Source organism: Corvus brachyrhynchos, unplaced genomic scaffold (assembly GCF_000691975.1).
Source record: "Corvus brachyrhynchos isolate BGI_N302 unplaced genomic scaffold, ASM69197v1 scaffold167, whole genome shotgun sequence".
NCBI classification, from domain to species: Eukaryota; Metazoa; Chordata; class Aves; order Passeriformes; family Corvidae; genus Corvus; species Corvus brachyrhynchos.
In genome coordinates this window covers 2,610,994-2,625,272 of record NW_008239547.1, presented here as the reverse complement: position 1 = coordinate 2,625,272, position 14,279 = coordinate 2,610,994, and the positions used below count along the sequence as shown (strand labels likewise).

Genomic DNA, 14,279 nt, shown 5'->3' with positions numbered 1-14,279 from the left:
TCCGCGCGCCACACAGAGTGGGAGCAGTGGCATAGCCTCCCCTGTTCGCCACCCTGCATGGACCAGAAGTGAAACTAACAGCAACCAGAAAGATGCCATCCTAGCAGACCCAGCAGAAGAAAGAATGGGATAAGGTACAAAAGCAGCTGCTGTGTGAGAACCCAACCAGCACCGATCTCCAAAGTCAACAACAACCAGCTGCCTCATCATTTTAAATTTATCTATTTTGCATTGTTTTACCATTTTTTCTGTTGTATGCCCTTCCCTTTTCAACTTAATATGAAAGGGGGAGATGTGGTGAGCTGTTTACCCCCTGCTTTTCCTATCCCATATTGTTCCCCCCCCCCACCCCACTTTCCCTTGCCCATAGCCCTGGCCACTCCCTCGAGTTCTGCCTATTGGTTCCTGTACCCCACCCCCACCCATGTACCGCCCCTGCAATCTGACAAAACCCCCCTGCACCCGGATCACGAGGTCTCTCTGCCTCTGGGGGCACCGGGAGAAGATGTAACTATTAAAGGTCCTCTGCAACCCTTAGGGAGAGACCCTTCTCACCTCCTTCACCGTCACTGTGTTGTAGAGGTGATAGCTGGCCAGAGCAAGAGTGCAGAGCCATCCAAAAACTACTCTGGGAGGACAGAATGGCTGCCCTGCCCCAAGCAGCTGCGCTGAGCTCTCAGTGAAAGCTGCAGCTTGCTAAACTAAACCTAGCACTACAACATTCCCTCTTTTAATTAATGCTCATAACACAATAATAGTAACAAGATAGCTACAGAGTCATATTTGAGAGGGAACAAACAAAACAAAATTAGAACAGGCATAAGAGTGAGTTTGATCAAAACCAGGACAATACTGTTCCCTCATACCTGACCCCAGTAAAACAAGAGTCCACAACAGCTAAATTTGGACATTCGTCTTCAGACATGCTATATAGTAATTGGAGAAGCACAACTACATCATGTAAGTGGTCAGAAGAATGCATTAGAAAATTACATAAAACAGACAGTAGGAAGTTAGACAGTACAGGAGCACTTCACCCCCCTCAGTCTCCTGCCTAGAATCTCAACAATCTAATGCTGGGCACATTTAGAAATTACTTGAAATATTTAAGTGCCAGTTCTAGGAAGTTCAATTAGCACACATCACACTTCTAGATTATTCTGGTATATTTTTAGTTTACAGCTTTGTGCCTTCGCACACTTGTTTTGAACAGCAGTTTTCCCAGGGACTGCTCAAACCATACTTCTATCCCAAGGAACTGTTTCTTCCATGTTTCAGGTGAGCAATAACCTTAAGAGGAAAAACTGCCATACTGCACAGATTATCTCTTTAAAATGTTGATATCAGTGGATTACAAATTTAGCCTGGCAAGACAGATGCCCAAACCAGTAGAGGTAACAGATTACTTATCTGGTCATGTGCAGATCCCATCAGGTAGGTTTCTAGTATCTTCTGGACCTTTACAAACAAATATTAGTGTGTGGGCTGAGGACAGGACCTGTTCTGCAAGTGAATAATCTCCCCATGGCTGCACAGAGGCACAAAGCAGGAGCAGGACCAACACTACTCCTTGCTCTCCTAATTCATGTTATACACCAGTCACATCAGCAAAGCTATCAAGGATTAGCATCATCCTGACTACTCTAAAGAAATCAGTAGGAAAAGCAGTGATGATTGAACTTCAGTAGAAATGCAACCCATTCACGTGGGAGACCTCAAGCACCTTAGGGAAGAAGGCTTAATTTCCTTTACACAGGAAGTTTTTCCCTTGTGTACATTTTGTACACAAGGGAAACTAACTGGTAGGAGAGGAAACTCACCTTTCCCTCCTCAAACACTTCTGCAAAGAGAAGTACAGATTACAAATAAAGGACAAACTAATCGCTGCCAGAAGAGAAGAAACACCTTTAAGAGTCTGCTGTGTGGTATCACGAGCAAGCCCTGTAGGAGCAGTGTGTCAGTAAAAGAATATAAATATTTTCAAAAGAAAACTTACCTAGAGGTTACTTTGAGAAAGACAACACACACAAGCCAGAGAAATTAGGGTCAGTAAGAGCACTGAGAAAGCATTTGAGTATGGCCTTGTACCAGAAGTGCTGCAATTTGGAGAATTCATGGCATGTTCTAGTGGGACAAACATCAGAATGCAGAAGAGTATATTAACACTCAGAGCCACGTACTAGAAAGAAAGGAAAATACTTCTGGACTTCTTACATCAGAATTGATTAAAGAACTTACATCCTTTGAAAGCTCTTTAATACAATTATTTTGTTAATAATAGATGCAAAAATCAGATTCATTCAGCAACTGTCATTGGAAGAAGCTTCTTGTGATCATTCAGTCCAATCACCTGCTCAAAGCAGGCTCCGTTAAGTTCGGGGTTTTTTATACCTTCAATAATGGAGACTTCACCATCTCTGGGAAACCTGATCTAGTGACTGACCAAACACAGAGTGTCAAAAAAGAAATTTTCTGATGTTAAATGAAATTTCTTGTATTCCAGTTTGTGCCTCTTGGGCTTTCCAGCCTTTCATTGAATAAGGCTGAGAAAGGTCTGTCTCTCTCTCTTTTACCCATTTTCACTGGGTACTTACACATAAAATGCCCCTGAAGCCTTTTCTCCAGGCTGAACAGTCCCAGCTCACTCATCCCTTCCTTGCTCCAACTATCTGCGTGGCCCTTCACCAGATTTGCTTCAGTACATCCATGTCACCTGTGCTGAGGAGCCCAGAAGTGAACCTTGCACTCTTGATAGAGCCCCACCAGGCTGGGTAAAGAAGAAGGACCACTTCCCTCAACCCACTGGCAAAACTTCCTCTCACAGACCAGGAGGCTGTTGGCTTTCTTTGCCACAGGCACACACTGGTGATTCATGTCAAACTGGTGCCCACCAGGAGTATAGTAAAGTGACTGACCTCCAATTGGACACCAGTCGTCCACACACAGAAGGCTGCTCGGTTGGTTAAACACTATTTCCCCCTCAGAAATCCATGCTGACTACTCCCAATCACACTCCTCCTCTTCATGTGTTCCAGAAGAGGTTTTCACAACTATTTCCTCCATCACCTTCCCAGGGACTGAGGTGAGGCTGATCAGCCTGGAGTTATTGGAAGATATCGAGTACCTTGGATTGCTCAACATCCTTTGTCACAAAGCACACTTTTCCATTCAGCAGTAAAGACCTTGGAAAAGACCTTTTAAGATCACTGAGTCCCAACCATTAACTAAGCACTGCCAAAGTCACCACTAAACCATGTCTTTAAGTGCCACATCTTTTAAATACCTCCAGGGATGGTTACTCAACCCTGGCAGCCTGTTCCAATGCATGACAATCCTTTCAGTGAAGCAAGTTTTCCTAACATGCAATGTAAAACTCCTCTGGCACAACTTGAAGACATTTCCTCTTGCCCTATTGGTTGTCACTTGGTAGAAGAGACCAATCCCCACCTCTCTACAACCTCCTTTCAGGTAGTTGTAAAGAGCAATAAGGTCTCCCCTGAGCCTCCTCTTCTCAGGCTAAACACACCCAAGCTCTCTCAGCTGCTCCTCATAGGACTTGTGCTCCAGACCCTTCACCAGCTCCATTGTCCTTCTCTGGACTTGCTCCAGCCTCTTTAAAGTCTTTCCTGCAGTGAGGGGCCCCAAAATTGAACACAGGATTTGAGGTACAGCCTCACCAGTGATGAGTACAGGGGAACAATCACTTCCCTGGTCCTGCTGGCCTCACTGTTGCTGATACAAGATACTCATGATCACAGCGTCTCCATATTCCTCCCAGGTTACCAGGCCCCACTCCCACCTGCACTTTCCATTTATGCTTAAGTTTTGTCAGGATCTCCCTGTTAAGCTATGCAAGCTTGAAAATATTTTCATAATACTTCTTCCAGAAACACTATAAAATTCTACCATTTCAAACTAAATGCATGTTCCTTTTGCTTCTCTTGTACTAAAGCATTTCTTACAAGAGTGTGTGTCTTTCACAAAACCTAATCTTCATGAACTCAGTGCAGACTTTTCTACCTACACTCTTCCCATCTGCAGCACAACCTGAACTTTTGATATGGTTAAGTTGTCCTGGTTTTCCCTTTTCTCAGAGCTTTGTAAGTTTCTGGGGTGAAAATTCACAGCAAGAAGAAACAGGACAGTGCAGAAGCAGGAAAGCACTCTCTCCCAATAGTTACAAGCTGCCATTGGATTTCAACTGTTTCCCCCCATGGTGCGTATTATCCTTTTTTCACTAGACCTCTGCAATAGATGTTTCATAGTAACATCACACTTCTGAAGTAGTACCAGGGTCTGAAACTACTTGAGGATACAGTGCTTTCAAAAGCAAAGTTTCTTTAAGCGTATATGTGGCATTTACAAAAAGTATCATGATGGTACAAGACTTCTACTGTGTTCATTCGAGATCCTTTGCCATTTTAAAACACCATCTCAGACTTGTACCCCACTGCTATTACACAGAGTACACCAATATGTACACGATATATTTTTGAAATTCATCTGTGATTAATACAGTAGCTGGCACAGCCTGTTTAGCCACCCACATTTCCAGTTATTTTTGATTCAGCATTCGGAAAATGGAACATATGGAAGATGTTCATCCCAGAACGTATCCTCCCAGAACGTATATGGACCAACTCCCTGTGTTATATTTATCGAACTAATTGGGAATAATTGCAGTGTTGCTATCTTGGTGGAAGCAATCAAGACAAATATCAAGGGTGTAAGACTAGACTCTGCTTGTCAGCGTAACACATTCATCCACACTGGCAATGCTGCCTGGCTGAACCAAGCCACAGCCATAAGTTAATAACAACATTACTGGTAATTGTGGACCATCTGGCAGGTAAGTATATTTTGTTAATCTCCTTGTAACAATAGATATTTGTTTCCTGCTACAATTTTACAGTCCTTACACACACAAAAGAGGTATTTAAGGATTGCATGTCCATGCTAAACACACAGTTAAGAACGAATTAGTTGAATTATACATAAGATAATCATTGAAGAATGATGTTATCAAGGATTTTCTGTCAGGTCAGAGGTTTGATTTAAGAGGCTTTAATGCCTGTCTGTATTTCCAGTACTACTGTTTGTTGGCATGCTGCTTGCCTTGAAATCTGTGCCAGAAATTGATTTAAGCTTATTTTCCCAACCTACTAGCTATCCTGATAGTTTCAGTATTTATAATATTTCATTGTAACAACATGTTGTAAAACCTATCTACAGAATATTTTTTTGTGTCTACCGTTACATCATAAAAAAAGCAGAAGGAGCATGTTCTCCTTCTCCTAGTCAGTTTTAAGCCAGAACAGTACAAAATAATAGCCTGCCAGCATTTAAATGGTGATAAACAGCATCCTTGTCCTCTAAGTCTTCAAAAGCTTTTTTGGCACAGAGGTCATCACAGCTCAGCTAAACACGCAGTTTGCCTTCTAAGTTTGTACACTTATTTTTGAGCCCATAAGCATTGTGAGCACTCATAATTAAGGTATAAGGCATGGTTGTCACACACTGAAGTGGGCATCATCCCCCACATCTAGCCAGCTGCTCAGATTCTTGCTGTCATATTCATTCAGCCCTCCATGCTGTCCTTCATAAGTCCTTATTTACCACAAAACAAGGAGATAAAAACAAGTTCTCTACAGCCCTCAGAAATCTACAAATGCCCACTCCTCTAGACAAATACACACTGTATTTAGCAAAGCCAGTGTTTTCAGGGCAGATGCCTTTTTTCTGACCACTCATTTTTGAGGTTGCCACTTTCAATAATATGTCTTCAAATACTGCATACTACCTGACACCTGAGGCTCCTCCAATGTACCATCAACTGAGCATCCAAAAATAATCCTGGTGTCAAATTCACAAATGAGTTTCAGCCATAAGTCGTACTGACAAACAGCAGCTCCTGCAGTCTGCTTGCCTTTGAAAGTTAAGATTTAGGATTCTGCATCACTTAGACATTGTTAAAGTTGTCACCATGCCTAACCAGCCAGATTCACAAAAGGCTACTGGGACATGACACACACAGTTTTGACCTGGTCACAGAGTTACCACCAATTCCTTACTAACAGGACAGGCACCTCCCTAATTCCTCAGCCACAGCATGACTGCTGCTCTTCAGCACACACACACTCCTTTCAAAGGAGAACCAGCTTTCACTAAAAATAAACTTAACTGAGGAGTAAGGTAAAGCAGTGTGGGCACATAAATTAGGATTCACCTGCAAAGAAAATCCCTCTAGGCCATTTGAAAAAGTACTACAAGGGCAGAATACTTAAAGCTGAATTCTCTATTGTCTGAAGAATTATTTCAGATTTAAATCTGACTTGAGATTTATGGCATGCAGTGTTGCCTCCCTGGGGATTTCCCTGCATTTTAGCCAGAGAGTTTCTTAGATACTCTGAGGGGCAGAGATGGTTTGGGGGTTTTTTTGGTTGGTTTTTTTTTGGTTTTTTTTTTGTTTTGTTTTGTTGTTGTTGTTTGTTTTTTTTTTTTTGCTTGAGGATGCTCAAGTTTCTGCTAGCATCTTCACTCTGTCACAAAACATCACCTTGTATAGGAATACCAGATGTCAGTGATGGTGGAGTACCACTTACATTAGATTACCCCCATGAAAAAAGGTCTTGGAGCCAAATTCAGGTTACTTTTTTTGAAATGTTTCCATTACCATCCATGAGGTGAAAGAGGCAGGTAGAAAGAGTCCCAAGGAACAGAGCATGATAGAAGAAAATATGTCAGGAACACAAAGAGCTTCTGAAATAGAAGAATCCTACACAGGAGGGATGGTCTCAGCCTAACTATATCAAATCCTGTGACCCTGAAGATTTATTTAAAGGTAACAAGATCATTTTAAAACTCAAAAGTAAGTGGAAGCCAACCTCAAAAAAACCCCAAAAATGGAAAGGCATAAACCTGGGCAAGGAGGAACATACAAATTACAAGAATGTAAGACAAAACCAGGACATTTTTAGAAACAGCATGTTAAAAGGACAGGCTCTACTAACTAAAAACATTTCAAATACCTCAAAGTGGAAGGCTGAACTAAAATCTCTAACACAATACAAAACCAAGATATAAAAATTGCTCAGAGTAGAGACGGCTTTTGTTAAAAATTAGTTATTTTCATTGCTCTTGAAAGAATCAATGAAACTAAAGTCAGCTTTCACATGCAGGGCAGTTAACAAGCTGGACTTCACAACTCTTTTCTTTGTTTGGCACATTCACAGATGACCACAAATGGATAGCCAGTGACAAAGTCTGTGAGTGATAAAAACACTTAATATAACCCACAACTAAACCTGCCTGACACAGAAAAGATGTAAAAAACACTTTGGGAAATGTTCATTCAAGAATCTGGGATCTCCCAATGAATTTAGATTCACAAAGTGAATCTAAAACCAGAAAATTATGGAACACATAATATATGGATATTATGTAATAAATAAATAGATTATGGAATACAATGCCAAACTACATTGCAGAAGACAAATGCGTTAAAACATGGATTAGAACCATGAAGGTCAGTTTAATCTATACTTATTATCCAGTCATTCAGATAAAGTCTGAAAAACAATTTATTTTTATTGCTTAATATTGGTAAACTGGATATAATCAGGTTAGGAGAACTTGACATTTTTCCTTCAGTACCTGCCAGAAGCTGCTTTTGGAGCAAGGGCTACGGAAACCTTTCATCTGACCTAACACAGCAATACATTTTTTCTTACCCTTAGAACATTTCTATCTCAGCCCACATTCACAAACAGAAAAGATGACAGTCCTACAGCTGAATCTCAGATAGTAAGGACTGCCACATGTCCATCCCCTTCAAAAGAACTTTGATAACCTGCTGTGCTGGAAGTCAGGCCCAAGGGGGATGGAGGTGGAGAACAGAGGAATTGGAAACAGAAGTTTGACCCAAAAAAGAATAGTTCCTTTTATGGCAACTTAGCACATGCTACGTAATTGCGGACATGAATGCAGTATGTGTTTCAATCCTCTCATGGCCATATTTAACTTTTTTCTTCAAAGACCCACTTCTGTTTCTCCAGTACTGAAGAAAGACGAATCATGGTTCTAAAAAGAAAAATCCCTTATTTATTGTTCCTTTCCTATGTTTCATCAACATCCAGTTTTCTATCCCTATCCATGACCTCATATGAAAAATGCTGGCAGGGACATGACTGATTGCCCAGGGAACACTTACAACATCCTGGGGGTTTCCACAAACAGACAGTAAATCATTAGAAGCTTCTTTGTTTTAACTTCTTTTCAGGAAAACAAATCCAAGACTTTCAGAAATTCTAGGAAATAAATTATTCGTTTTCATTTTTGAAACCTGTTCTAAATCCACCCACACCTTCAATCATGTTAAGAGCCAGGACATGTTATAAAAAATGTCAACTACACCATTTCAAAATACTTTCCGTATTATACAACTAGTGTCACATCACAATGGCACAAAAAATTAAAAAGCCTCCTTAAACAATTAAAATTAATTTTCTCTTAGCTCAGTACTGAGACTAAAGAGAAATTGGGAGAAACTAAAAAAAGGGGGCTAAAGGAAGAAATTAAAGCATGCTTAAAATAATTGCCCATTTTTAAAATTTCTTTTTTTCATGTCTACATTTGTTTAGGTTTTTTTACCAAGCAATTTAACAGCTGTGAAATATTTAGCAGAATATGAAATTATGTCTAATCCCTAAGAAATTACTTATTTGTCATAAATACTTCTATCTTCATGGTTTAATCTGCCTTTAGTAATGTCTCCTTAACTAAGAGTCCCATCATAGTCCAACACTGGAGTGGTCCAATTGTTAATAGTACAGTGGAAATCACTACATTACACTGCCTTTAGGGAAGAAACAGTTCAATCTAACTGTGCAGTAAAGATTATCTTTGCATCAAGGAATATCTTTCCAATAATTAAGAAGTAGCAAGCTTCTGGAAGACAGAAGATATTAAGATGTAGCACAATCTGGCCAAACTTCAGAATGAAGTCACCTGTAAATGCTCCAGAACAAGATTCCATTCTGGTTGGTATAAAATTAAAAAAAAAAAAAAAAAAACAACAAAACCACAAAAAAAACCCACTCCCAACTTATTCAGCTTGCTGATTGACTACCTTTCTGCCAAAACAGACATTACTCCATTGGATTCTTCCTAAAAACCTTAAAAAAAAAGATAGCAAATGCTGTGCTGAATTTGGTGAAAAACTTGCTGGAATGTGGTGGGAGGGGGGAAAGAAAGCCAATGCCCTGTATCCTGAAGCCAATCTGACCTCCACAATGAGAAATCATGTGAGACCAATGACCAGTTCCCAAAATGTAGATGTATTACAATACAACATTAAAGAAAATGAGAACAGCACACAAGGGAACATTTTGAACTGCAAAAGCAGCAACTCATTCATCAGAGTTTGGAGATAATTGATGTCATTGCACAAGGCTGAAACAGCGCACATGAATCTGACTAACCACCTTCAAGAAATACTGGGACAGGACTTGAGAAGAGGGACCATGGCAACAGAGAGTTTATGACAGAGACTAAAGAAAGCCACTTTGTGTAGTCTAGTAAACAAAGGTGGAGAAGGGGCCACTGTCTATAAATAAGTCAGGGCAGTAAACACCAGCTAAGAGTGCTAAGTCAGATGGAAGACAGTTCTGGACCAGAAAAAATGCATGAGAACTGACTGTGAATAAATTCAGGTCAGAAATCAGGAGAAGCTATCCAGCCATTAGGTCTGGCATGCCAGTGAACTGAAGAGTCAAGAGGGAAACCCATCTACTTTAAGATGGGGATTTGTCAGCTGATGACATTAAGTGGGCTTGTGACAGCAGAAGACTGACTCAGTGACCCAAGGAGGACTTTTTTTTTAACTTGTGTGTTCCTATTAGCTGACTATTTGGTCATCTTTCCTCTAGAGTAAGTGATCTTCCCCACTTGTCTCCTGGACTGCTAAAGCAATGAAGACCTCTCATTTCTTCTCTGGGGCCAAGAAAATACTCTAGAGAAAGAATTGTATTTATAAGAATCAGCTTCCCACACTTTCCCACCTTCTCAGTAGGGCTGCAGAGAGGACAGTTGGCTCATTACCTGCCATAAAATATGGTTCATTCTCATCATGTGATAGGCAGCAGCAGAGGAGGGACATGGAAGATCAGCGACAGATGCTACTGGGCTCTACCCCCTGCAGCACTGGAGTAGTAGAGTGATTAGGCACATTAGGTGGTGAATTTCAGCTGCAAACAGCATCAGTTTAGACAGAAGGGATGGTTAACGCCAAGTGACTACTTCTAGTCTCTGTGGATCCTCATTTCTGAATGAGAGCCTACACTGCCTCTTGCAAGCAGGCAGTAGTAATGTTCTCTCCATGCACTTTGGGTGGAAAGACCAGCAGATGTTGACAACAAAATACCAGCAAGCACTGCTAAGAAGCTGCAGACAGCCAGCACTGCTAGCTTAGCATTGTACTAGGCTAATGTGGCCCCATTGGGCCTGAACAGCCTCTGGTACATTTATCAGCACAACTTCATCTCAGTATTCATCTATAGTATTAGTCATGGCAAGACAATCATGTTCTCTCCTTGGCCTTCACTCTGGGCAGTTTGGCAGTAATCGCTTGGGAAGGAGAGAGGTGAAACTGAAGACAGACAAGCTGCTTGCAGGAGTCTCCTGGCCTGTAACACTCACATCCTCAGGCCAAAAGCACTGTAACTCTTCCCAGTGTTAAGAGCAAAGCTTGCTGCTTTTGGCTGCACTTTCAGAATGTCATTGACAACAGCACTGCAGTAGTAGCATGCACTGAACACAGACAGTAGCAGTTACCAGTATTGCCTCCATTAAACTCTTTCCTTTGCTATGCCACATGAACAAACACATCTGTTACTACCACAGAAGAGATACCAAGAAGGAGCAACGGCTTTTCCTTCTGTAATCTGAAAGAACTCTTTCATGAATGTAGCATGATCGAATGTATCTCACCCTATTGTACCATGCCTTAACCTAAGGTGAGCAAAGAAAGTACACAAACAGTTCAAATAATATTAAAGGGGCATACACTAAATTACCATTAAGGACATCATGCCAGACTATTAAATAGGAGGAGCATGTACACTGATTCATTAAAATGTTTCTAACAGATGGTTCAAAGATACATTTTCTGGAGAACCAACCTAGCTGTCCCAGAAGGTGAAGGTTAGTAAACACTGTTTTATCATATGAGCCTTAAATAAGGATTTAAAGTCAAAATATTGTGTCACTCAAAGACTGTTGGTGAGGGGAAGTAAAGCTTACTTCAAGAGGCATCTTATAGTAATTCACACTAATTTTCCAGTAACCACATTAGATTTTACAGTTTTCTATTACGTATACATACGTTAAACCATTTCTTCTCTTAAAAATTCACATTGAGGCTGTGTACCTATTAAGTATTGAAAACATTGTGTAGATAGAGACAAACTACAAGTCTTAGAAGAAGCATATTTTGTGTATCCTATTTTCTGTGTAGCTGAGAAGTTACTTTCTCAATATCCCAAATGATAAGCTTACATTAAAGCGCATCTTTCAGCTAGCATACCTCAAACCAGGAACACAGGAACTATCCTTTAGCCTTGCCAGAATGTGCATACATGCATTTATAATTTTACTTCTTCCACCTGCTTCTTTAATAGTTTGGCATAAAACATAACCCATTTTGGCATAAAACATAACCCATTTTTTAGAAATGCTTACAAACTCATCTCTTTTGATACCACAAAGCTTTGTTAGTTTTGTCCTAACTGTTCAGTACAGCAGCAACACAACACTTTGAACTTGCACAGCATACTCCATCTCAAGATCTTCTTAATAAGAAGTGGTTCTCCAAGCTTAGATGAGCTCAGTGAATGCCATTTGAAGTATCAGGGTTATAAGAGGTTATTCTATTTTTTAACAGAAGTGACCCCCACATGGCAAACAGAGGCTGGGAAGATGAGGCAGGGAAGGCACTGCTCTGTACCGCATCCAGGAGGACATCTACTGGTTGCCTGGGTTGGCCAGGGTTACTCCAAAACAGAACTGGTGTGCTCTGCACACCAAAGCCACCACAGCAGAAACCAACACCACTGAGATGCTTCCTGGCATCACAGAATCTTGGCACAGAGATGGGATTGAAGCTTTAGACTCTTTTGCTTAAAACATGGGTTTATTTCCTCTTCAATTAGGTCAAGATTGAAGCTTCTTTGAGATAAGCTTCATATCAAAATTTATATGCTCCGCTAGTTTGTGGCTGCCACCACACCTCCAGCCTAGTGGTCCTGCAAAACTCTACCCCCAACAAGAGACTATCAGCCTACATTAACTTTCATCCACATCCTGAAATTCATCAAGTGTTGAACATTGCATTTCAATGATCTCTGACAAGCTTTCTGACTCCTCTGGACTCCCTAGGGTCCAAAAGAGCTCTTACAGTAGACCTATTCCTGGGTTTTAGTCTCGAGAGGAATTCAGCAACAAACAGCATACAGATGAGCTCATTTTATCTTAACCCTACCATTCCCACAAGTGTGAAAATTTCAGGGCAAAATGTAATTCAACAGAGAAATATGCAGCCATTATCCATTCAACAGATTCTGGGTTTTTCAAGGATTTATGACTCCACTCATATCTCTGATCTCACTGGATTTCAGACTAAGCCAAGAGAAACAGCTTTTGCAGACACTATTGCCTTGCCACCTAGGTGTGGCAAAATCTCTTCTGCATCTGCTATGTTCTTATCTATCTTCACTTACTACTAATTCATAGCACAAAAGAAATCCTGTGTTCCTTTCACACCCTGAGAAGTGCCAGCTGCTTCTGGGCAGCAGACATTCCCCGCTGGGCAGAGCTACCTGTGAACCCCTTGCAGAAGTGCCGGGGAAAAATCTGACATCTTACTCTACAGGTCATTCTTTGAGCAAACTCTCTTTGCTGTCAAAATACAAAGACACAAGAGAGTCTTTTTCTATCCTCCTCTCTGCTAGTTGCAGCTCAGTGGCAAAGTATATAAAAGCAACAAAAAGTACATAAAGCAATAAAAAATAAACAAATCTTTACATATGCCAGGTATCAAATATAAAGCTGGTGGTGTCCTACGGAAAGCTTTCCTACTGCCAGTCGAGGTTATAGCCACATGCACTATGACAGAACTGCAGTCACCAACACCTATTTACCTACAAGTGTGCTGACCAGGTTGGAGCACCCCACAGTGGATGTGCTCTGGAGACCAGAAACAGCAGTTTACCAGCACAATAATGTTATTTCCCAGCTGGTTAAAAGCATAGCTGGGGTCAAGTTAGGTTTGTTACATAGTTTAATAACGCCCTGGTGAACATTTTCCTCTTGCAGACAGAGATAAACTTCAACTGGCAACTGCTGCTCTCGTCTCCCCACCACAAGCACACCAGGAACGTAACCCACATGCACGCCTGCTCCAGTAGGAGCAGGTAAAGCAAACGCTGTCTTACAGACCGAGACGACAGCGATTCTTGTACTGAGCAACAGTTCCCTAAGGCACACCTCGACAAGAAGGCCTGAGGTTGCTCTGCGGTGTGATTGAGCAGCCGGTGCGGCAGAGGTTGATGAGGTCACCCAGAGACCCAAAATGCCCTTCCCTAGGAGTGGAGCAGAACCAAACTACCCCCTCCCCTTCTCGACAGAAAGCAAGCAGAACACTCCTCCTACCTGAACTCGGGCAGGAGGTTTGGCCGCAGCCCATAGAAAGCTGCCGAGAGAGTCACTAGCCAGCCGGGTTTGTAATTCCCATTCTCACACTCCAGATATGGTGAGGACCACCTGATGTGGTTCTTCTCAGCAGTGAAGCTCTCCCGCCTCTTCCAACTGTTTTCCAAAGTTTTGGGGCCCGTGTTTAAGACCTTCCTGTGCAGATGTGGCCTCCACTTGCGCTTCAAGCCGTGGAACCACTCTGTTTCCACGGAGGCGTTGGCCAGGCGGTGAGCCGAGGAGGACAAGTCCTGCAGGAGGACCTGGCTCTCGTGCCTGCTGGCCTGGAGGAAAACCTGGGGAGTGGAGGAAAAAGGCTCCGTGCTGAAAGTGATAGCGGCCCTGGAGATGTTGGGGTCCTCCTCCAGCAGGCTCCTGATCAAGGCGCGGTACCACTCCAGGTCCTCCTGCAAGTTCTGCTCCCGCGACTTATTGCTCTGGAGGATCATGTTAAGTAAGTTGGTGGCGTGGGTGAGGGTGCCCAGGGCACCGTGCAGGGAGGGGTGCGAGGTGAAGCGCGACTTGCCGGCGAGGCT

The 14,279-nt window shown here is 41.9% G+C and overlaps 1 protein-coding gene across 1 annotated transcript in view; it reads right to left on the bottom strand.

Annotated features, from left to right (window-relative positions):
- GPR158 (G protein-coupled receptor 158) overlaps positions 1 to 14,273 on the bottom strand; it is a 193,376-nt gene extending 179,103 nt beyond the window's left edge. Inside the window, exon 1 of the mRNA XM_017741540.1 lies at positions 13,705 to 14,273. Coding sequence (XP_017597029.1) covers positions 13,705 to 14,192 — 488 coding nt within the window. The 5' untranslated portion in view covers positions 14,193 to 14,273. The remainder of the gene's footprint in view (positions 1 to 13,704) is intronic.
- Between the last annotated feature and the right edge of the window lie 6 nt (positions 14,274 to 14,279).